Source organism: Aythya fuligula, chromosome 7 (genome assembly GCF_009819795.1).
Source record: "Aythya fuligula isolate bAytFul2 chromosome 7, bAytFul2.pri, whole genome shotgun sequence".
NCBI classification, from domain to species: Eukaryota; Metazoa; Chordata; class Aves; order Anseriformes; family Anatidae; genus Aythya; species Aythya fuligula.
In genome coordinates this window covers 3,996,329-4,018,897 of record NC_045565.1, presented here as the reverse complement: position 1 = coordinate 4,018,897, position 22,569 = coordinate 3,996,329, and the positions used below count along the sequence as shown (strand labels likewise).

The 22,569-nt window shown below is 36.6% G+C and overlaps 1 protein-coding gene across 4 annotated transcripts in view; it reads left to right on the top strand.

Moving 5' to 3' along the window:
- Positions 1 to 22,569, top strand: part of CTNNA3 (catenin alpha 3) — a 458,724-nt gene that overhangs the window by 286,225 nt on the left and 149,930 nt on the right. For 2 of the 4 annotated variants that reach the window (XM_032191582.1, XM_032191585.1), the window contains exon 10: positions 5,083 to 5,175. The exons of 1 other annotated variant lie outside the window; for it this stretch is intronic. In XM_032191582.1, coding sequence (XP_032047473.1) covers positions 5,083 to 5,175 — 93 coding nt within the window. Of the gene's footprint in view, positions 1 to 5,082; positions 5,176 to 18,854; positions 18,890 to 22,569 lie in introns of those variants that run through there. One more of the 4 variants, XM_032191586.1, reaches the window with a different exon arrangement.

Sequence of the window (22,569 nt, the reverse complement as noted above, 5' to 3'; positions counted from 1 at the left end):
TTCTGTACGTAGTTGTAGTGTGATATTTATTACCTTTCTTGAATGGTGGTTCTTCAACTTTTCTGATCCTTTTTTTCATGTATATTCAGATCAATTGTGCTTATTAGAATTGAGCTTTTAGTATTGAATATAAACCTGCATGTTAAACCAGTTGCATCAGAACAGGTTTCTTAAAGCGTAGTTTTATTGTGAAAGGATAAATAGCTAATAAAGGGATTATTTCTATTTTGAACTCACTTAAGAAGTTTTACATGTTTTACATTTTTTCTCTTAAAAAAAAATCATTTTATATTTTTCTTCATTTTTCATGGGTCCCACTTCAAGGAATTGAAGACATTTACACTGAAACAAAAAATAGATATTTTTGACATTCCGAGTGACTATAGTGCTGAAAGGATGTCCAAATTCAAGTCAGTGGTTTGAATTAAATAGCAGTTTGGCAGAAGCCTGAAGTAGGTTTCCCTTTTTAATTATCTTCCCCTCCAATCTCACTGCAACTTTGGGAGCATCCTTTTTTTTTCAAGTTGTTTTCTTGTATATAATTAATTATATACAAACTATAGTTCTGATTTCCAGTACTACGTAAATTTTGTTCTAAAATGGTGTAGTGTAGGGTGTAAAATGAGAATTTAATTAGGGACTTACCGTAGTCAGCATTTCATAGGAAGCTACAGGGCTGCTGATGTGTATTGTTTCCAGTAGGAATCACAGTTGCCAGTTCTTCTCAGCCATCCATGCTGATGTAACAGATTGTTAAGTAAAAGTGTTTGAAAGTATTTTAAATTCTAGTAATTCTGTATTTAGACCTTTGTACTAGCCAAAAGCAGGCATATATGCCATAGGAATAGAGAAAGTACTGTGTTCGCTATATGTATGTTCTGTATTCACAATTTCACAGAATGGTGCTACAGAATAGCATGTTTTTCTGGAACAAGGCAGAATGTAAAGATTCTACAGGAAAGGAAAACAACTAAAATTACATTACTGAACTGGTCAAAGTATTTTATTTATTTTATTTATTTATTTATTTATTTTTCTGAAGAGAAAGGTAGTAGTAAAGGAGCTGGGATTTTTCTGTTCCTAAGCGTCAGCATGGTGGTGGAATTGTCCTGAACTGTGAGTTCCCACCTCATTCTTAGAGTTGAGATCTCTGCAGTCCTTGAAAACATCACCATGGAGGATAAGTTAATTGAAGATTTCCAGTTTTATGCTACAATGTTGCCAATTCTACACCAAACTAAGGTTTATGGGTCTCCAGACCTAAGAGCCTCCACAGAAGTTGAGCAAACCATGGGTTTGAAGGACTTTGGAACTCTCTGGTGACAGTGAAGTATATCTAGACTGTCAGGGCATGTCTGCAGCATTCAGTAGAGTTGGTAAGAGGCAATCTTGTTAGCTCTTGTTTTCTAATAGCAGACACTGTTGTGAGTACAGCATGTTCTCTAAGTAAATCACAGTCACTTGAGAGCAGCACCAAACTTGGATGGTTATCCTGACTTTGCACTTGGAACAAGTGCTGTCACCAATTTCTACACTGTTCTGCATTGTACAGTGTAGGCATGCCCTTGAAACTGCCAGCCTTTGGGCTTGTGGTTGGTGCAGAAAGCTGGAAATTTTGGAGCTCCAGGTTGTAGAGCTGGCAGTTTCAGAAATTCCAAGATCTGAATTCACCAGACAAATTATGTATCTTGGCAAGTGCCTGTCAGAAATCTGCCAGGTATGCTGGATTTCATTGGAATTATAGCTGTGTTTTGACAGATAGTTGAGGTAGCACATGTCTGAGAGACATATGGGTTTTGGAAAATTGACATATCCAGTTTTTAAAAGCACTTGAGAATTTTCAAGTAAATTAGTCTTTAACGATGCTATAATGAGGTTTAAGGATAAATTCTGATTTTTTTGGACTAGAATGTTACGTATTTAATTGTTAGAAAAACATTTACTTACTGCCTCTCTATTTAGTCTGCACTAGCAGTGTTCCAGTACAAGTAAACCCACATACGTAGTGAGTCTGAATAATTTTTCCTCTAAGCAGTGTGTTGTGGCAGACAAATGAAGTAGAATTTGTTTGCTTCAATGGTAACAGATTCATCTGATAATGTTAATACAATTAAATTTTCCTCCCTTATAGGTTATTTGAAATGGAAAGGAGTTACTGATCACCTTATAAATGCATTTTTCTGTAAGGTTGTAAGTTTTGCAGAATTAAAGATGCAGTCTGTCCGTATTAACACTGCATTTTTTTCTCATGTCAAAATGAAAAAAAAAAGCCTTTATAAAGTGGGAGAATGTATTTTGGAAGATTGGAAGTGTATTATTTTACCTTTTGACTTGAAAGCATACCGAGATGAATATAAATAGTAAGAACTGGTTCCTAATTACTATTTCTGTAACGAAGGAACTGAGAAGTTCAAACTGTGATCAGATCCCTGCTGCTTAATATCTCTAGTGATACCTAAGGTGATATAGTCTATTTCCATGTCTAGTTCCTAGAAGCATAACAGAGGTCCACTGTGCTCTGCCTAGTATGTTTCCTTGAATAAAGATATTCATCTGAGATGCTGATGTCATGTAGATAAAAGAATCTAATAGAACATTCCAACTGACTTTATTTTTCTCAATACTAGCATGAAATTTCTGATGTCAGTAGGGTTTATAGAATTGTAGAATTGTGTAGGTTGGAAAGAATCTTCAAGATCAAGTACGCTGAGGTCCAGAGAGGGAATCCTTAGCCTAGTTCTTCAGATGCTTTTATTGTGACCAAGACTTAATGAGGTTTTGCACCAGGCCTGACACAGGTAGAGAAAAGTAAATTATTCCTGAAAAGTTACTGGGCAGGGTTCTCACACATATGCTATCTTTGCCTCAGAATATTGTGTTCTTCAATTTATTTTACATTTTCATTTTGGTCAAGACCCTGAAGATGCCGTAGGACTTGCTTTTCAGGGCCCAGGATAACGTTTTGGGTGGTTGCATGGGGCACAGGATATGCTTCCAGTCATCTAGTGGTTGCTTCCACCATTGTAAGTACATGGTGCTTGCCATTGTGAGTTTGAAGGGGTGTGATATAATGAGGCTGCAAGACCTCCATATATTTGTGTTTCAGCCATCATTCTCTGTACCAGACAGGCTTTAACCACTTGGCTTGCTTAATTTTCAAATTCATGGCTAACTTGTGCAATAGTTGTCTTTTAGGTGGAACAGCTGTTAATCTAATCACCTACTCTATTAGAACTCTACTTACGCATAAGGTATATAACGTGAAATTGTGACACTCAAGTGCTGAGAACAGAAAATACTACCCATTTTGTCTAAGGGCAATGAAAGTTTTTGTTACATCAATCAAAATGAAAGGCAAAGAACTAAATTTGCTGTTTGTATGGCAATGTAGTATGAATTTGTAATGGCCAGCCAAAATGTTGTAACACAATAAACATACTTATTCTAAACTGACTCACCAACTACAGCTTGCCTTTTTTTAAGAAAAAAACTTTTACTGATTTTTAAAAGACTTCTAATGTAGACAATGCAGTCCAGTTCCTTTTGGTTATAAAGTGGCTTAACATAACTTCCTAATACTTACATCCTTTGTAGCTTGTTCTTTGAGAAAACTGTCGTGAATTGGGTTATCACCGGGGAATATGTAAAACTGAAGAGTAAGCAGTGAAAGCATAAAATTAGGAACAGTCTTTCTCAAATACTGTATTAAAAAAATACCATGGCAGTTGACTAAAGTAAAAGAGAGTGCAGTTTGAGTGCAGTTGTAAAAATGGAATTTTTTCCATCCTAAAAGTTACTTTTTTTTCTGTGGACAAGATAACATCACACAGCGGGGACCAATGAACTGTGTTGGAATAGCAGGAATAGGTTCATAAGTATTTCTAAGAAGGCACAGCTGTACATGGAAGGCCATTCATTCTAGCCCTCATCCTTTTCAGAATTTTGGATGGGACATGTAATTTATTTGGCCTTGGGCTAGCTAATACTGTGTAATTATTTCCATCATTGAATAATAAAAGCTTTCGGTAACAGATCATCATTGGCTTATTGTTCTTTGTTAGAAATAGTATATTAAAATGTTGATAAATGAAGATTTGTTTTTGTTTTTGTTTTTTTTCAGCACCTGGGCCATACAACTTGTTGCATGAGTTTTGAATAACTGCAAAGTAACTGTGTATTTGTTTTGTATCTCTGTTGGTAGTTTCTGTAACGCTATGGAGGACTATTTCTCAGGTAGTTCTTGGTCTACTTTAATGTAATACAACTACATCAGTGAAGGATTACAGAAGCTAGCAAGTATCGTAGTTCACGTAAGGGCCTTGCATGAGCTCAATATGATTAAAAGATCTACTGGATCTCAGTATCCCAACCACTCTCATGCCTTTATCAAGGCAGCCTGTTACGGTGTGTAGCGCTGAGCTGAACTGCAGTCAGAGCATGTTCTTCTTCTTTCATCTTTTCGAAGTTGTTGAACTGTGGAACCTTGTAGCAGTGTTTTCTTTTTTTTTTTTTTTTCCTGCAAAGGAAGCTGTATCTCCATTGTGTGCAGTAAAATACAGGACAGACTTGAACTTCCACATATTTCGTGTTTTCTTTTACATTCTCAATATAAGGTGTATTGATATGACTCTTTTGGTGGAAAATTCTACAGCTAATAAAAATAATGATCTGTAGATGGTTCAGGACATAAATCATTCTATTTTGTTCATCAGGTCAAGGCAAATCTTATTGGATCTTTAAGATCTTAAATGTAAGTTTAAAAAAAAATATGTGGACACATGGTTTGAAAGGTTCTGAAAAGCAACAGAAACAACAACAAACAATGCATATGAAGCTGCAAAGTCCTAAGCTATCTAAATGCTATGCTGCAGATATTATGTGGTGAACCTGAACTGGGGAGAGGTCATGAAATTTGTTACTGTCACTGCTTTCCACAGCTCCTTTTCTCTGAGTTTTCCTGTTCAGCTATGGTTTTGGACAAATTAATTTCCCTAAATAATGAAAGCTTCCTTGCAGAGATATTTTCAGAAAGTTTGAGAGTATGGGGATGAATACATGCTTACAAAGCTTTGTTTATTTAAGGTTGCTAATCTTGCCTGTTCATTGTCAACAAATGAAGATGGAACGAAAATCGTGCAAATGGCAGCTAATCACATCGAGACTTTGTGCCCACAGGTATGACTTTTTCAATTAATTCCCATTACAGCGCACTCAGCATTCACTGTGTTTTTGTTGCACAACATAGATGTTTAGTCAGGCTTCTTCAGTCTTCACATTCCTTCAGCATTCACGTTCCATCCACGCATGTTAATGTGGTAAATGGAGACCAAATGATAAATAGAGGGAACATACTTAGTTTATCTTTTTATTATTTCTTATTGGTTAACATAGGAATTATGAATAATCTGTATTATTTGGACCCTTTAGAAGTCATAAGAATTGCAATTGAAAAAGCATTATTATGTTTCTGAAATGTAACCAGATTGAATTAATAGTGTACCATGATAAGCAGATAGGGAGTGTCTTTACTGTTGGAAAGCACAGTACATATATTGACTTGAACTCGAAATGTTAATTACGTTTTGCTTTATTTTTTGTGTGTATGTGAATGTTAAAGTGTTAATTCTTCTGATAATTGCCAATCAAAAAGCTTAAGCTTTTGTGTTAAGCAAATGAATGCACAGCTGCAGATACATTTTTGGTACTTACCTTCTAAAAGGTGTATTTGTTCTATATTTCTCATGTTCAGAATTCTAGACATGAAAAACTTAAGCAGTTACATTATTATTTTGTTCAGAGCAGAGACATAACTGATTTTTGTGTATCTGATGTGAGTGCTTCAGCCTCGAGGCTGTGTAATTTCAAGATTTCGTTCTTTGAAGAACACTGCAGTTTACACAGTAGCCTAAGTATTTTTCCCTTTTTGTGTGGTTGAATGGTAAGGATAGTGGAAATAGAAGGTGAAGAACAAATATTAACAGTATGCTCAATTACAAGCTTCAGGAGTCCTTTTTATACCTGTTGAGTAAATGGCAAGACTTGGGAAAAAGAAATTTATATCAAGAAAATGTGATACTCTGAAAGTATCACAGATCAGTGTTCTGTCTTACAGAATCACAGAGTGGTTTGGGATGGAAGAGACCTTAAAGCTCCTCTAGTTCCAACCCCCTACCATGGACAGGGCCCCCTCCCACCAGCCCAGGCTGCCCAAAGCCCCGTCAAACTAAGACGTGAACACCTCCAGGGATGGGGCATCCACAGTTTCTCTGGGCAACCTGTACCAGTGCCTCACCACCCTCTGAGTAAATAATTTCTTTCAAATATCTTAATCTCCCCTCTTTCAGTTTAAAGCCATTACTCCTTGACCCTTGCTTCACTTCGACCTTGATTCACTACACTCCCTGAAGTGAATCATTGTTTCTCTGTCTATTTTTCTAACAGTTTTACAGTTCAATGTTTTTATACATGCAACTGTATAAAAAGGGGCATTTGCTTTATTGTGTTACTGCTTTTCTAAGATTATTGGCTTGTAAGAAGAATTAATGAACAGTTTCTTCCAGCTGCTTTGTTTCTCCAAGGTACAAGTGCACCTTTATATTACATTATTATGCATCCAGATGTAGCATTTTTATTGAAAACATACTCTTTTCAGTATTGCATCTGGTAGCAGAAGCACCTAAAATGGAATTTTGACTACAAGATTGTTGTTTTTGTTTTTCATGGCTATTTAAATTGCTAGGATTTAATTTCCTATAGTAAAATTGAAATTTAATATTATTTTTGGTGTATTTTTTATCTTTGCTGTGGTGGCTTTTTTATTTCTTTTTTCTTTAACTTTTTTTTAGCCTTTGGTAAAAATGGGTGAATTAGTTGAAGATTATAGATCTGTCTAAATGGAAAATGTGGTATGTGATAAGATTATATTACTATTAGTGGTGTGTTCATTGTGCAGAATTTGCTGCTTTCTCAGATAAAGATCATTCCCTGTAAAAGCAGTTGCTGTTTTACCAAAGTAAGAAACAGCAAAGTAAGGTTTCTGCGTTTCACAGGAAATCAGATTATGCTATATCATTTAAAAATTCTCCACGGGGAAAATAATTATTTCTTAAGATCCCTACAGGGCATATCAATTAGAATTTGGAAAGTGGAAATTTGCATGCAGAAATCCCCAATGTTCATAATTCTGTAGAGTAAAAAAATAGGGTTTAACTCTTATGTACTATTAAAAACATGTTGCCTGAAGGGAACCACATGCTTTGGATTAAAATCTAAAAAGGCTGACTGCAAAACAAACAAAAACACGAAAACCAAAATGCACAGAAAATGGTGTGGAGTCTTTGGACTTCTGCAGATTGGAGCATTAAAATAACACCAGTGAAAAGGTAGGTAGAAAATTGGAAAGCCCTGGAGGAAGCCCTTCTAATTGTTAAATTCATATTACTTACGTTCTATTAATTATACTGTACTGTACTGAAACCGTAGAGGGTTGGTTCTGAACTCTGACCTTTTTTTAATCAAGTGAGATTATTAGCAAATATTTTGACTGTTCAATAAATACTATAAGCAGAGAAAATCTGTCAGCAGATATGAAACACAATGTTCATGAATTTGTGTGAATACTTCATGGGGAATGAATGTCAAAAATATTTAATTTTATATCAATAATAGAATGAAGAGAGAAAGAGCTGCTTGCACGTGTTTTAGTGAAGGAGAAATAACTTCTGTTCATGTTAATAGCTTTTGGTGGAAGCATTTTCTTGAGCGTTGTCAAGTAGGTAAAATCTAAAATGTCACTGTTTTTCTACGTTGGAATCCGTATTGCTTTCATGGTGTGCAAGCAAAATCATGATCTCATCAAGTCTATGAGAAAGATAAGGAAAAGAATCCACAAAAGCAAACACTATTGTTGAACATCAAGGGTGCAAATCTGTAGTTATTTCCTAATCTAGAATTTGGGTTTGTTCCCCTCATGTTTCAGTTTAGTGATACGTTAGAAGAAGGGTCTGGTTCCTTGTACTGTTAGTCTCGTGGAGTAGGTCAGGATACATGATAGAGGGTAAACCTGTCAGAGAGATGGAAAAACTCCCTAAAAGTAGGACAGCAGAGATTAACAGACACAGTGGTTCCAGTTTTTCTGCCTAAATTCTATAGGAATTTACATTTCCCTCAAATTCAGACTGTGATAAGCTTTCATGTGGCTCAGCAAGTACACTAGTTTCACAGTACGTGAAGAGCAGCTAGCAAAGAGAAGGCAAGCTAAATCTATTTCCTTTTTAGTGCTTTCCATTGTTTTTTTTTTTTTTTTTTTTTTTTTTTTAAGTGTTTATGAGATGCAATTATAAGGTGAGAGATCATCTGCACCTTCTGAAAAGTAGGAAGAAGATGGAGGTTGATCACAGATGAACTCCGTTGCTGCTTAACAAAACAATATCCGCTTGATTAATTCTGTAAAACACAGTTGTTAAGCAGTTGTTAAGATGTAAGGGGGATGGGGAGGGGACTGCGTCTGCAGCCATAGAATCTCCTTGGATATACCTTTTTGCATTAAAAAACCTGTGGTGTGTGGAGCAAAAAAATTACTCCAGATGCCAACAAACCATCTTTTATCTGGAATCACAAGTCCACAGCCAGTGACCAACCTTTTGCATTTGAAGAGTGCGTTTTCTGTCAGGGGTTTAGGGAGCTCTGCTGAGGGATCAGCTTGAGGAGTAGGTCTGCCTTCTACAGCAGGCTCTGAAGGAGGGAGAAGGTAACGAGAAGAAAACAATTGGTCAGATCTCGGGTGAAGCTGAAAGCCTTAGATCCCTGATTTAACCTGGGATATGGTAAAGTGCTGAGGGAGATGAGAGAAGCAAGATAAAACAGTAGCCATGTTCGGTGAAGTTGTGCTGCTTCTCTCTGAAACTCATGTCAGTCAGAAGCGCACATAGTGGAGGTGCTGTGAAGCACATAGTGACATTTGATACTGACATTTTACTTCTTGAAGGAAAGAAAGCCAGTGAGAACCTACAGTGTTAATTTAAACAGATCTCAAGTGTATCTTTTTGAACTTTGAACTGAAACTTGGACCAGGTGTTTGTAATTGGAGATCAGAAGTGGCCAGGGTCTTGAGACAGCAGCTGAGAAGAGCTTCGGTATTTGAGGGCTCTGGTTAGAGCCTTTTTATTAGAATAATTAAGGATCCCAAGGGAGATTTAAGAGCAGAAAGATTTTGGAAAAAGTGTACCCAAAAAAGGTAAATATTAGTTTTACTTCCCTTCAAGATGAAATTGTGCAGATTCAGATCTTGCTAGAGTTTGCTTGCTACTGGTTACTGAAACACAACTGGCATAGGGGAATTAGTTCTTCAGTGAGCCAAGTCCATTCTGGGATATGCATGCAAGGAAGCACAATGCAGGAAAATTACATGAATGTTTATGGTTCAGTATGATCTTTATTTGGTGATGAGTAATCACTCCTATGTAACATTATTCTCAGCTATGAAAAAAAAAGGCAGGGTACACACAAGTATAACTAGAACCTCAGATCTTAGATATTTTTCTTGAGTTCTGTTTTTTTCTTAAGTATTGAGAGAGAGAGGGAAAACCTTTTGGCTATAAAGCTGTTAGATGAGAAGGAAATTTGGGTAACTAGAAATCCATTAGAAATCCATGTTCTTTGTGTTAAAAGGAAAAAAAACTGTTTATGTTGGAAATTTGGGTAACTAGAAATCTATTAGAGATAGAGTTGCTCTTTGTGTCAAAAGGAAAAAAGAAACTGTTCATGTTGTTCTTAATGTTATTTAAAGGGGAACTCAAATCATGCGATTACACTCACGAACTCTTCCACTACTTCATGAGGGATCTAACAGAGAAAAATGTACGAATGCTTTGTCACAGGTTAGGTAGGAATTAGGGAATTTTGGTACAGTACTGGTGTGTAAGGGATGACTTGTAAATTTCCACTCTTTCTTTTGATACATGTGTTTTATGCTCTGAAATTTAGACTCAACTTCTTTCACTCTGAAAACTCTCAGGGAGAAAAGATAAATGATCTGATCATATTTTTTTTTTTATTTTTTTGCTTCCCTGAAAACAGCCCTGTTAGTATCCTGCTCTAAATCATGCTGATTACTTCTTTGGTTTGCAGTGGATTTAGACCTTTTCTAGGTACCTGGGGCTTGTCTGGGTTTATTTTACTATGACATTTCTTTCTATATGAAATTCAGTGGAAAAATTCAATAAGCGCAGAACTGCTACTTTTTAAGTGAGGACCCTCCCCATTCCCACAGAAAGAATCAAGATAGATTAGCCAAGATTAATTAATGTACACAAAAGCATCTGATAAGAATCCTATTTGAGTGCAGTTTTCAATGTAAAATTTCATCCTTTTCACAGTCCAAATCAAAATGCTTATTTCTGGGCAGGTGCCCACTGTCTTTTAAGTAATTGTTTGGATAATGCTGTTTAACACAATACATTGAAGTAAAGTCACAAAGCAAATTCTACTCTTTGTAAATTCTTAATAAAATGGCAGAGTTCAAAAATGGATTTTAGACATGGCAAGATTCCAAAGTCTTGATGATAGCCATCTCTGAAAACAAAGCTACAGCTCTTATGCAAGCCTGCTGGTTGTGCTCTGGAACAGACGATGTTCAAGTATGCTGTGTTTTGATGTGTGCTACCATAGTACTGATCTCTGACATTTAAAGTATATATCATATAGGGTTTGTTGTTGCGGTTTGTGTTTATTTTTATATTTGCTTTTCTTTCCCCTCCTACAATACTTTATATATATATGTATATATATTATATATACACACTAATGAAAAGAGCATAACACTTAACACATTGTGGAAGACACAGCTTGAATTCTTGGTGCTGTCCTTCCTTGCTGCTTCAAACTTCATATGCTGTTAGTTATTTTTAACATAGTTCTGTATGTGGCTATTAAAATACCACTGAAGATAGAAGCTGTGTTTTTGGCTGTGTGAATTTGTGAATAAATCACTGTAAAAGTTGAAGTAACATGGGGAGCTACTGTATGTGGGTGCTATTGAAAAGGCATTTAGATACAGCTATTATGAGGCATAGTCAACATGGGTTCTTGAAGGTAAAGTCCTGTCTTAGGATTTAGGGCTATGATAACATCACTTGTTTATCAGATGAAGGGAAGGCAGTGGGTGTAGTCTTTCTGGATTTCAGTAGGGCCTTTGATTCTGTGCCTCACAGTATCCTTCTGGACAAATTGTCCAACTGTGAGATGAACAGGTACATAGTGTGCTGGGTGATGAACTGGCTTGATGTTAATGCTCAAAGTGTTGTAGTGAGTGGCTCTACATCTGGGTGGTGGCAAGTCACTAGTGATGTTCCCCAGGGCTCCATTCAATAGTCAGTTCTTTTAAACATAAATGATCTGGATGGAGGAGTTGAAAGCATCCTCAACAGTTTTGCTGATAATACTGAATTGGAAGGTGCTGTCATTTCCCTGAAGGGTTGAGAAAGGTTGCAAAGGGATTGAGATAGATTGGAACACTGTACAGTCAGTGATGGCATGAAGTTCAACAAAGCAAAATGCCAGATTCTGCACTTGGGATGGAGTAATACTGGGCACAGGTACAGTCTGGGAGACAAGTGGCTGGAGAACAGTCCTGTGGAGAGTGATCTGGGGGTGCTGGTCAGTAGTAGCAGGCTCAACATGAGCCAGTAGCATGTCCTCGTAGCCAAGAGGATAAACCGTGTTTTGGGGTGCATTAAACATAGGATAGCCAGCTGGTCAAAAGAGGGGATTCTCTTGCTATATTTAGCATTGTTGCAGCCTCACCTTGGATATTTTGTGCAGTTAGGCGCTCCACAACGTACAAAGGGTCCTTGAAAGCATCCAGAGGAGGGCAACAAAGCTGGTACAAGGGCAGGAAGGCATGTCCTGTGAGGAGAGGCTGAGGACACTTGAGTTGTCTAGCCTGGAGAAAAGGAGGCTGAGAGGTGACCTCATTGCTCTCTGCTACTTCCTGAGGAGGGGAAATGCAGAGGGAGGTGCTGGTTTCTGCTCCCTGGTCACAGGCGGCAGGATGTGTGGGAATGGCACAGAGATGTGCTGAGGGGTGTGTGTCTGTGTGTCAAACTGGATTTGAGCGAAAATCTCTTTACCATGACAGTGATCACACAGATTTCCTAGCAAGGTGGTTGATGCCTCTTGCTTCTTAATGCTCAAGAGGCACTTGGACTATGCCCTTTAGAAAATGCTTTAACCTTCGTTAGTCTTGAAGTGCTGAGGCAAGTTGGACTAGATGGTCTCTGAATTTTCCTTCCAACTGAACTGTTGTTCTGTTCTGTCAGGGTAAGCAAGGTGTAGAGCTGATCCATGGAACATATTTATATATCTTAGGTTTCCTAGCCATTCAAATACAGATCTAGGAGCATTATCTTCAACATTTTCTATTTGTTTGGCTTGTCCCAGCATAATAGATGTTTTTCAGCATTATCTTGACTACCCGGAACTTACTGTATATGCAGTATTTGGAAATTACAGAACTGCTTCTTTACTGGCACATGCATCTGCAGTAAGGAGAATGTAAAAAATGGGAAGACTCTCTATGAGAAACCAGTCCTTGCAGCCCTCTTCTCTTTGAATTTTAGTAATTTCAGCACTGTTGTGGTGATACTTTCTTTCCTGTCTATCAGCCAGACAACCCTAAATCTGTTGTGTTGTGCAATCATAACTTGTTTGTGATTCCTATATATTTTGCGCAAGCTTTAAATGTGAATGTTCTATATTTTCTCAAAATCAAACATCTCATCAGTGTTTTTTTCCCTTATAGAAACCAACATAGGAATTTGGTATTTTCCTTTGAGCTGTGTTTTGATTTATACTTAAATTGTTTAGCTCTTCTGGGCTGATCCAGATATGATTTGCTTCCATATTATTATTTGGAAAGTATTTACTTATGCAACAAACCTGAAAATTTTCCCTCACAAAAAAGAGACTTCATAGCTAACAGGTGGGCAGTATTCTTCAGATGTGTTAGATTTTTCAGATACTGAAGTTTACTTATATTATGATGCTATGGATTTTTGAAACTAACAATCTACATTTCTTATAGGTTTGCTTTTTCATCAGGGGAAATCAATCATCCATTTTGTTCTTTGTTTTGGTACATAAAATGGTGGAAGCATACACTGAAGAAGCTTTTTATTAGTGCCATAAAAATAGTTCTACAACATCACTTTAATAACCACAGTTTTTTCATCATTTTGGTGGAACAGGCTGTGTGGCATCTCCTTATATCTGTCTTAATGCCATTTTCTACACATAGAGCAGTCTTGTGCAAGGGCAGAAGTAATGGGGGAGAACATGGTAAATCAGTGAGTTCTCTACCATCTGCTTTCAAAGAGATAAAACAGATGTTAGTATCTCTAACAGTATCAGACATCTTTTTAAGTACCTTCTGCAGTCTTTGAATTGAGAGATTAATTAAAAGTACATATCATGCCTTAATAATATTTCTAAAACCAAAGCAAAGATGTTTTGGTGAAGCAATACATTTTGCTTGTAGCTTTTTACCATGTTATCAAAGTTCATGCACAACGATGCTGAAGTTAATGAAGAAAGTCTCATTAACCTTAATAGCTATCATAGTCTGCTTGAATGTTCCTATATTTAATTCCTTCTCTTACACCTTTGTTCCACAAGCAGTTTAATCTGTCATACATCATCAGTGCTGCTAGAGATTTGGTCTCTCTTCCTACTCTCAAGCTGTGATTTCTGCCTCCTTTCCTTGTGACTGAAGCAGCAATTGAAAGGATTCAGCCATATGTATCAGGAAACTGATGCCACTGAGAATTAACTTCAGAAGCAAGCAAGGAGGTTAGTTTTCATTCAAGTCAGTTGTCTGATATGGTTTGCCGTATGGATGTATGAGCACTCCGTACTGGCTCAAGCAAAAGAATGAGAAAAAGAAATCTAAACAAGGAGAGGGCCACTGCCTTCAGTGGCATTACAGACTAGTGCTGGGTTGAGCTGATAACAAAACACCTTTGGTTTTCAAATTTTGGTGTTTGTTACCAGTATCACGAAATACCTGTCACCAGCTACCATGAGACATTGTGTAGAAGTTTTTACTCCAGTCCTCAAGTATCATAATATGTGGTCCTGTTTCGCATGGATGATCCTTTATACCATCAGAACACTGATCTGCTGTGCAGCCTGTGGCAAGCTGCTGAAAAGGAACAAGTACAAGAACAGCCATGCTCTAGAGTTTTCAAGTCTGACCATCTCACAAGGACTGAAAATGAGAAAATAGGAAAACCTTTCTCATTTCCCCTTGCATCATTTATTGGCATTAATAGTTGTAGGCTGTTACCTTTTCCTGTTTGTGGAGATTGAAGTCCGTTGCTGTAAAAAGCTTGTGGCATTCTTAATTGGTTGGGATACTATAGAATCCTAATGCTGTGGGCCAGCAAAATGTAGTGCTTAATGCTCTGATGCAAATAGAATTAGCTGGATGTTTGTTTTGGCTTTAACTTTTCCAGTAATCACTTTGAAGGGAAATAAAAAGTAAACTATGACTCTTACTTTCCCCTGAAAGTCTCATGTTCATTGTGATTGCTTGGCTATTTTATGATAGTATTTGGAGAGAGAATAATTAACTTGTCTTAGTTTTCATCTTCCAGCATCTGTTGTGTAAGAATAGAATCCTCAGCAAATTCTCAGTTCATAATATTAAAATGTACCAACTATACATGCTGAGTGGCCTCATCTTCCTTAGCAGAAGTTGTGTTTTATCCTCTCTTCTGCTTGCCCCACCTGAGGTTACTGCAAGTATTGGAAAGACAGAAGAACAATGGAGTTTTTAAAATTGTTGGAAGGCGTTTGTTGTAAATGCATACTCTGCAAAAAGTCTATGAATGTTCTGTAAAAGATATATTTTTCCTTGCGCCTTTAAAACTTGAAAGCCTTCTTCCTGGAAAGGTACTTCTTTTCTTTCTTCAACTTCAAAATTTCTCGTGATAATTTTTCCTGAGGTGCCTCATTTTGTTTCTGACAGTTCTGCAGCAGAATGCTAGGGAAGGAAAGAAAGGCAGTAAAACATCATTGTTAGAGACTTCTTATAAAGAACTACTGAGTCTGTGGAGGAGGGAGGGTGGTCATACACTAGGTAGAAAAGTTCATAGTAGTACATGACAACAATACTTCTGTTAACAGCTTTATTCTTGCATGGTTTTTGGAAGAGAGGGGAGGACAGCAATGAAGAGCTGAGAATATGAATAGCTATTGCATGAAGTAATATATAAATAGCACAGATGGGAACATTTTCCTCTTGTTGAAGCAAGAAGCTGAAATCACACTGTTCGTGTTCAGTTTCATCTGACATTGTTTCATGGCATTGGGCTTAATGTTGCGATCAGCTGTTTCCTCAGTTCTGGGATGCGTTTTGGCTGGACTGTTGGATGTCTAATGGGGATCCTCATGGGTGCTTCAGCACCCTGGAGGCAGCTGGTGATGTAGATGGCAGAAAAAGATGCATGCACCAAGTCTGGCAAGCACCAAGTCTGGTGCAGCAGTGGGGATGTTGGCGTTTGGCAAGGTTCAGACAACAACTGCCTGTGAGGAAACCTACAAAATCATTATCCTTGGTGGCTTTTTTGGTAGTTTTCATTATTGTTATTATTACTACTAATTATTTTTAAAGTTTCTCACATCTGTTAGTACTGCAATTTAACGTAGCGTTGGAAATAGGAAGTGAATGAGGTAGAGGCAAGTTCAGTATATCTGTAGCATGCATAGGGTGGGGCTATACTGTCTACCTTCTGGTATGTGTGTAAGACCCCCATAAGTTTGCAGCTAAGGAATAAGCTTTTGGCATTTTCTGGTGACTTCTGTACAAGCTTGCAAAGCAAAAAAGGGTCAGGAAAATGTTCTTTTTTCTTTTCTATGTGCCCATCCTCTACATCTGTCGGGGTAGACTTCAGTGAATTGGAGAATTCTAGAACATCTCCCAAGGAAGTGTCTGGCCTGGAGACATGTGGTGAGGTAAATTTTACAGAGTTGGCCAATTCACATTTCTGATGAGCTTCCAAGTTTTTAAAATGTGGTTTTAAATGTTTCCTGTAGAAGAAGAGCATCAACTTGAAGGCAGCAGATAACTACCCTTCTTGTGTTCTACTAATTTCTTCCTGGAAACCAAAATGTTAAAATGTCATTTAAAAAAAAAAAAAAAAGAGAGTTAATGTGATTTGCAAGAGGCTTTTTATGTGCTACAGTACTGGAATGACAAACTCCAAGTATATGTGACAATTTGACAATCTGCTACACAAACTAAGAAGAGGCAGTCTAAAAACCAGAAAAACTACGTACCCAAATGTGAATGCTGAATACTTACCCTCATTTTCAATTCTTTTGTACTGCTGCATCATTTTAAACTGAAATAATGAGAGTGCTTTAATACTACTTTTTATTTATTGTCTCAATATCTTGTTAGGGTCTCTGTTCAATCCCTGAAGTGTTAAAGATGACTTTCACTGTCTTTGCTGTGAAAGGTTTACATATGCATTCAGGAAGACGCGTGTGGGACCTGTATCAACCTGACATAGTTGGGTATGGGGTTAGGGAAGCTTTAGAGGATGTTTTTCTGTTTTTTTTTGTGTTTGTTTTATTTTTTTTCCCCTCCTTCCTCATGATTGCCCCACACCTCCCAGCAGTACTAGGTGATGCTGGGAGTTAATGCTTATGAGTTAAGTAACACAAATTGTTTTTAAAAGGTACATGAACGTTTATCCTAGTGTAATGAACTTACTTCTTTGTATCACTGTCAACCACTTCTCAGATGTCAGGAGATGGATACACACAGGACTCTATTTCATTTCTAGCCTGGAATATTGGATAAATATTGTTCATAGTATTGTGGCTTCCCCCTCGCCCCACAGTTCTGTTTGTTCTTGAGGGAATTCTTTATATGTGTGTTGGTAAGTCATTCACAAGCCTCCTGGCCAGTAGCTTGTAATAACCATGTAGAAATTAAATCTGCCCATAACAGCTGGTACCAAGAAGACCTTTGCTAAATTTGAACAGTACGTTAATACATAAAAATTTGTTCCATGACCTTTTCTCAGAGCTTAATTAAAGTTAACTAATACCATCAGAAGTTAATCTTTATGTAACCTCTAAAACTCACTCTCAGTCAACTTTGTCACTACCAAAACAAATGCCTCTAATGCTATCCCTTCTTCTGCTTCAAATAATCTGAAAGGAGGAAGGAACAGTTAATTAAATGTTAGTTTAACCAAAATAGAGCTTGAAAATGAAACTTCTAAAATGTTGTATATCCTAGATATTTGAACTCATGCATTTAGTACTGTGGAGATTGCCGTATGTTGTTTTTTTTATTACATCATTATTTTTTACTGGAATTTTTGAATATATACCTCAAAGAACAGGTGTCTTAATCTTTTCCGAATATAATGAAAAATCTCATGGTTGATATCCTGTCATACCATCTGTGCACCTACCTCCTCCTAACTGTTGGTACTTGATAATGCTATTGAGACTATTTAAGTTTTTCAGGATACAGTGAGAGTAGTATGCTGTGAATGGGATTTGCCCTGTTTACAGAAGCTGAGGGAAGTTTCATGTGGAAGTACAGTCTCACTTTGTCAGTGATCTGTGAATTTTTGTTGTAATGCTTAAAAGATCTTCTCCAACTTTCCATTTTCTTTTAGTTAGTTCCATTGGGGGTAGATAGCACTTCTAAAATTCACTCAAAAATTAGAGTCGATTTTATTAATATATACGCATAAGTAATTCTTAATGTATTATCAACATGATCTCAATTTTATATAATGTTGACTGAAATACATTTTGTGATTAAATATTTTATATACTGGATACTCAGCTTTGAAAGTTTTAGGAGCTTTTCAAATTTTGTTATTTTAATGGCTTTTTATGGCAGATGTGAAATCAATAATTCCATATTCTTAAGCTTTTTTTTTTTTTTTTTTCTTAAATCATTGTAGTAGTGGTTTTTTTTGTGTGTTTAGGTATTTCTTCGGATTTTGGGTTAGTGGTAGATATTGAGACATTCTTACAGAGTTGTGGATGTCTGGATATTCACGCTCCCTCACGGTGTTGAAATAAATACTAGGAAGAGATTAACAAAATTCTGCACGAGGTTCTGGTGAAAGAACAAAGCTAGCAGACTGCTAGCTTTTTTTAGTTAGTAAAACTTGTTTTGGGAAATAACTTTTTCATGATGTTGCTGCAGTATGTGTTGGGTATAATCTCCTTATACTTCTGTTACTTTTCCTAGAGTGTATCCCTGAGAAGTGAGTGGTTCTTGCTGCAGAAATAGTCAATCTTTATCACAAGTAGAATACTATATAATTACTTCTTAACATTCAAATTGGAAGGGACCTTAAGGATATCTGCAGCCCAACCTTATACTCAAAGCAAGTTCACCAATGAATACAAACTGGCTTTCTCAGAAATTTGCCCAGTCACATCTCAAAAATTTTGAAGAATGGAGGCTTTACAAACTCTATGGGCCCACTGTTCCTGTGCTTGATTGACCTTGGTGTGAAAATCTTTATGCATTTATACTGTTCTATAGACAGTCCTTAACTTTTCTATGTAGTTATCCACACCTTTCCTTTAGAGATGAACACCCCCAACCATTCATAGCAAATGAAATGTCATCCTCCTAAAGATGAGGATGAAGTAGTCAATCATATGACAGTTAGGATTGAAAAGCAAAGTTTTGCTTTGCTTTGAATTTGTGCTCCTGATGCTAGTCTGTTCTAAGTGTTAGTCCGTGTAAAATGCTCTTCTCCTGTTTACTGCTCAACAGGGTAAAGGTGACAAAGCATGGCCCGTGGGGAAAAGAAAAGGAGGGATGGCACACAAAACAACCAGGAAGGTAATTTCACTGTCAGAAGGCCATTTTTATGGGGACTGCTGTCTAAAATTTTTGTAAAGTGTGAATTGAGGTTTTATATAGAAAAGATTTTAATAAACACATTTCTGAAGTTCTTGTTTTTAATATAGTGGCTGCCTTTGAGATATTGCATATAATTGGAGAATCTACTGCATACAGAAAAGGCAGTTAGTTCTTGGGGTAATTTTTTAAGGGCAGTAGAATAATGGCTATCAAGTTGAGTTTGTTAGTATATCAGGTGAATTATACTTGTGTTCATCTTTGTAACGACTTTCTGTATAGGCAGGATAGTATGAATTACCAATAGCTTAAAAATGTAAGGGCAATAGAAAGGCCATCTGCAGATGTTGACAACAGTGGAATAAATGAAAGGGATTTCTGAAAACTTAGATATAATTAGAGCGGGCTTAAATACAGTATTTCCTCCCATATATGGTTACACTTAGGTTGAAAGTACATATGGACTTGAAGGTATTACTAAGCTTCAGGATAAGCAAAATAATTTGAGAACATTTATTCTCAAACAAAGCTATGTGTTACTAATTTGGCTAGGTTCTAAACCATGTGATCTTGGTGTAAGTTAACTTCAGCTCTTTACACTTCACTGCACTAGCATACACTAGGGCAGAATTAGACATTTTTTTCTTGGAGGTAAATTTCTGTAGCATAGTTGAGAAGTATTAGATTGAATTTGGCTCAGCTCTTACTCTGTCAAGTTGATGGATCTGCCCACTTACTTAATTTTGTCAGAAGCTATGAGATGCTGGAGCTGCAAATGAATGTAAAGCTTGGTTTGCTCCCCCTACTCAACTGCAAAAAAAAAAAAAACAACAAAAAACAAAACACAACAACAAGCAACCAACCAACAACAACAATCCACCCAAGCAATAATGGCCTTCTCTTCATTTCACTAAAGACTAATATTTTTTTTTTTTATCAGTATTTGCAATATCCTGGTATTTTTTTTCTGAGATTTTTTTTTTTTCTTCTAATGTAGTGTCTGTCATTTCAGACCTTTTCCCTTGATCCTTTTTTAAGTTAAATCAATGGGATATTTTGGGAATGTTAGTGCAACCCTGTGCACTTTCTATTTTTCTGTTGTCTTCTTTTGCCTTGCCTTTAGCTGGATGACTTGTCCTCAACTTAATGACCAGTCTCTCTGAATATTGCTTGTTCTCGTTGTGCCATAGGATTAGGTGTCTGTTAGCTTCCATTCTATTCTTTCTGAAATACAGGAGTAACTGTCCCATACTTTGAGGCTACCCGAATGAACACTTGTCCAGGTTTTTTCATGGTAACTCATTATGCCCAGGGGTAGCTCGCTGAAAGATCTTCCGTATCCTGTGCATGTCTTAAATCTCAGTTTAGGTTATCTGTGTTTTTATATAGTAAGCATCTGTTTAGAAGCTAGTTTTTAGGAGGTATGTAGGATTGTCTTATGATTGTTATCACCTTGCTCTATCCTCGAGCTTCCTTTCACTTGGGTAATCTGTTATTGTTCCTTTAATTTATTGAGACTGGCTTTGATTTAATGAAGTGTGTAGAGAGTATTTAAGAGAGTACTCTTTTAGAGAGTATGCTTTATCCTGTGCTGGATGAGGACGTATGTATGTACTGCAGTACAAGTAATGAGAATAAATGCTGTTCTCAGCTAACTTGTGCTTAGGAGTGCAAGAAGATACTTGAAAACTATTAGTTCAACTCCTGACAATAGGCCTAAGCAGTAGAGCAGGAGGAATAACAATTTTCTGGTAATGTTTACCTGAGCTGTGGGATTTAGAGCACAGAAGTGCCATGTCTGGGATACGTGACAAAGTAATGGTAGGTGATAATGACATTAGAACAACCAAAAGATGCTAAAATAGGAAAGGGAGAGGCTTTCTGTAATTGGCCAGCAACAAGTGACTACCCCAGTTTAGGTCAAGAAGCAGTGGTGAAGCAACGACTTGCAGATGTGTTCTCTTTTAATTGTTACTTGAGGAAATTTCAGATAAAGTTTGATTTATGCCATGAATATTAATTAGAGTTAGGTAGAAAGGCTGAACTACATGGAGCCTAAGAAATGGGCTAAAGCTTTTTAGCTTTAGCTAAAAAGAAGAAGAGAATCCTGGTGAAGCATGCGCTTTTTCGTTTTTAATTTTCATTCTATAGGAAAAGAGAATTAAAAAAAATTCCCTTTATTTGTGTGATCACTTTTCTGTTTCTTACACCATATTGAAATTATCCCATTGTCTAAATTATATGTTTCTGGTTTTTTTTTTTTTTTTTTTTTTTTTTTTTTTTTTTTTATACTCAGTATTTTGTGGCTTCTTTGTGGTTTTTGAAGTTTTAATTACATTTTGTTCTGAAAATCAAAATATTAGTATTGTTTGGGTATTTCAAAGTTGTTTTTTTTTTTTTTTTTTAAATATACATTATATTATTTCTTCATCAAAATGGATAAAGATTCTTGTCAAGTTTGGTTATTCTAAAATCAAGTAAAAAAGTGCAAAGAATACGATTCAAAAAAGAACATGAGGCTGATCTTAAAGAAGAGCATTGCATTGCACTGTTTGGATGAATTCTTGTGCCTGTTAGGTTTGAGGTGGGTCGACCTCTACAACACAATGCCAGAATGATGAATGTCCCCTTTTTCAGTCATATTGGAATTGTCTTACAAAGACTCCGATGGCTACAGATTTGGAACCTATTCACAAGTTTATACAATGGAGCATTTTTTGGTAGATACTCCTAATTGAATGAATCTTGGCCTTTGGGGCAGTTCCAGATGGAATCAAGAAAGCTAATAACATGCCTGGATTTCGCCAGGTTTTAGCAACCTCACTTAGTCCATTGGTCTGTTACTTTTAGATGATTCCCAGACAAAAAATCTGCTCTGTCATGATTACGGGAGGATTTTCCTTACCTGTTAAAAGAAATAAATAAATTTAATCTTACAAGTATTGGTCTTAATTGTCTTATGGAATATGGGTATTGTTACATGTTGTGAAAGCTTCATTTAATCAAAGTGGGATTAAGTCTTCTTGTAATTGGATATTGAGCACAATTTACTTTGGAAACTGTAAAGGATGCTGTAACCTGAAATAGTCAATTTAGGAATAGCTGCCTTCCTGTAGAATGTTAACTGATTGAACCTGGAACTGTACACTTCCTGACTGGAAACCTTAGTTAATCTGTGCGGTTTGTGTTATTCAGGTAGTTGGACTAGATGATGCGAGGATTCTGTGTAGCTTTAGAGTCCATCAGTCTCAGTGTCAGAGCAAGCTCTGTACTGTTAGCTGAAGATGCCTGCCTGTGCTGTAATTTTTACTTTTAGTGAAGGTTTCAGGGCTTTATTTCCACACATATCTGGAGTCCATCTGGATTTCTCAATTCACCTATTTAATAAAGTTGACTACGTTCTATAAGAGTTTTGGTTGTTCTCCCAAGCAGTTTACCTGTTTTTTATGTTTTTCAGGATAAAAATTTTATGGTTTTTATGGTACTGAAACAGCTTTTTATATAGTCACACCACTTTTTTTTGGCAGAGTCAGTCCCCTGGTAAATCAACTGAAACAAAAACAAATAAGAAGAAAAATGCTTGATTGTACCCAACCAGAAACAGGGTTTGACTTTCAGATAGCTTATCATTTCAAGCTTGAACAGAAAAAAATTATACATTA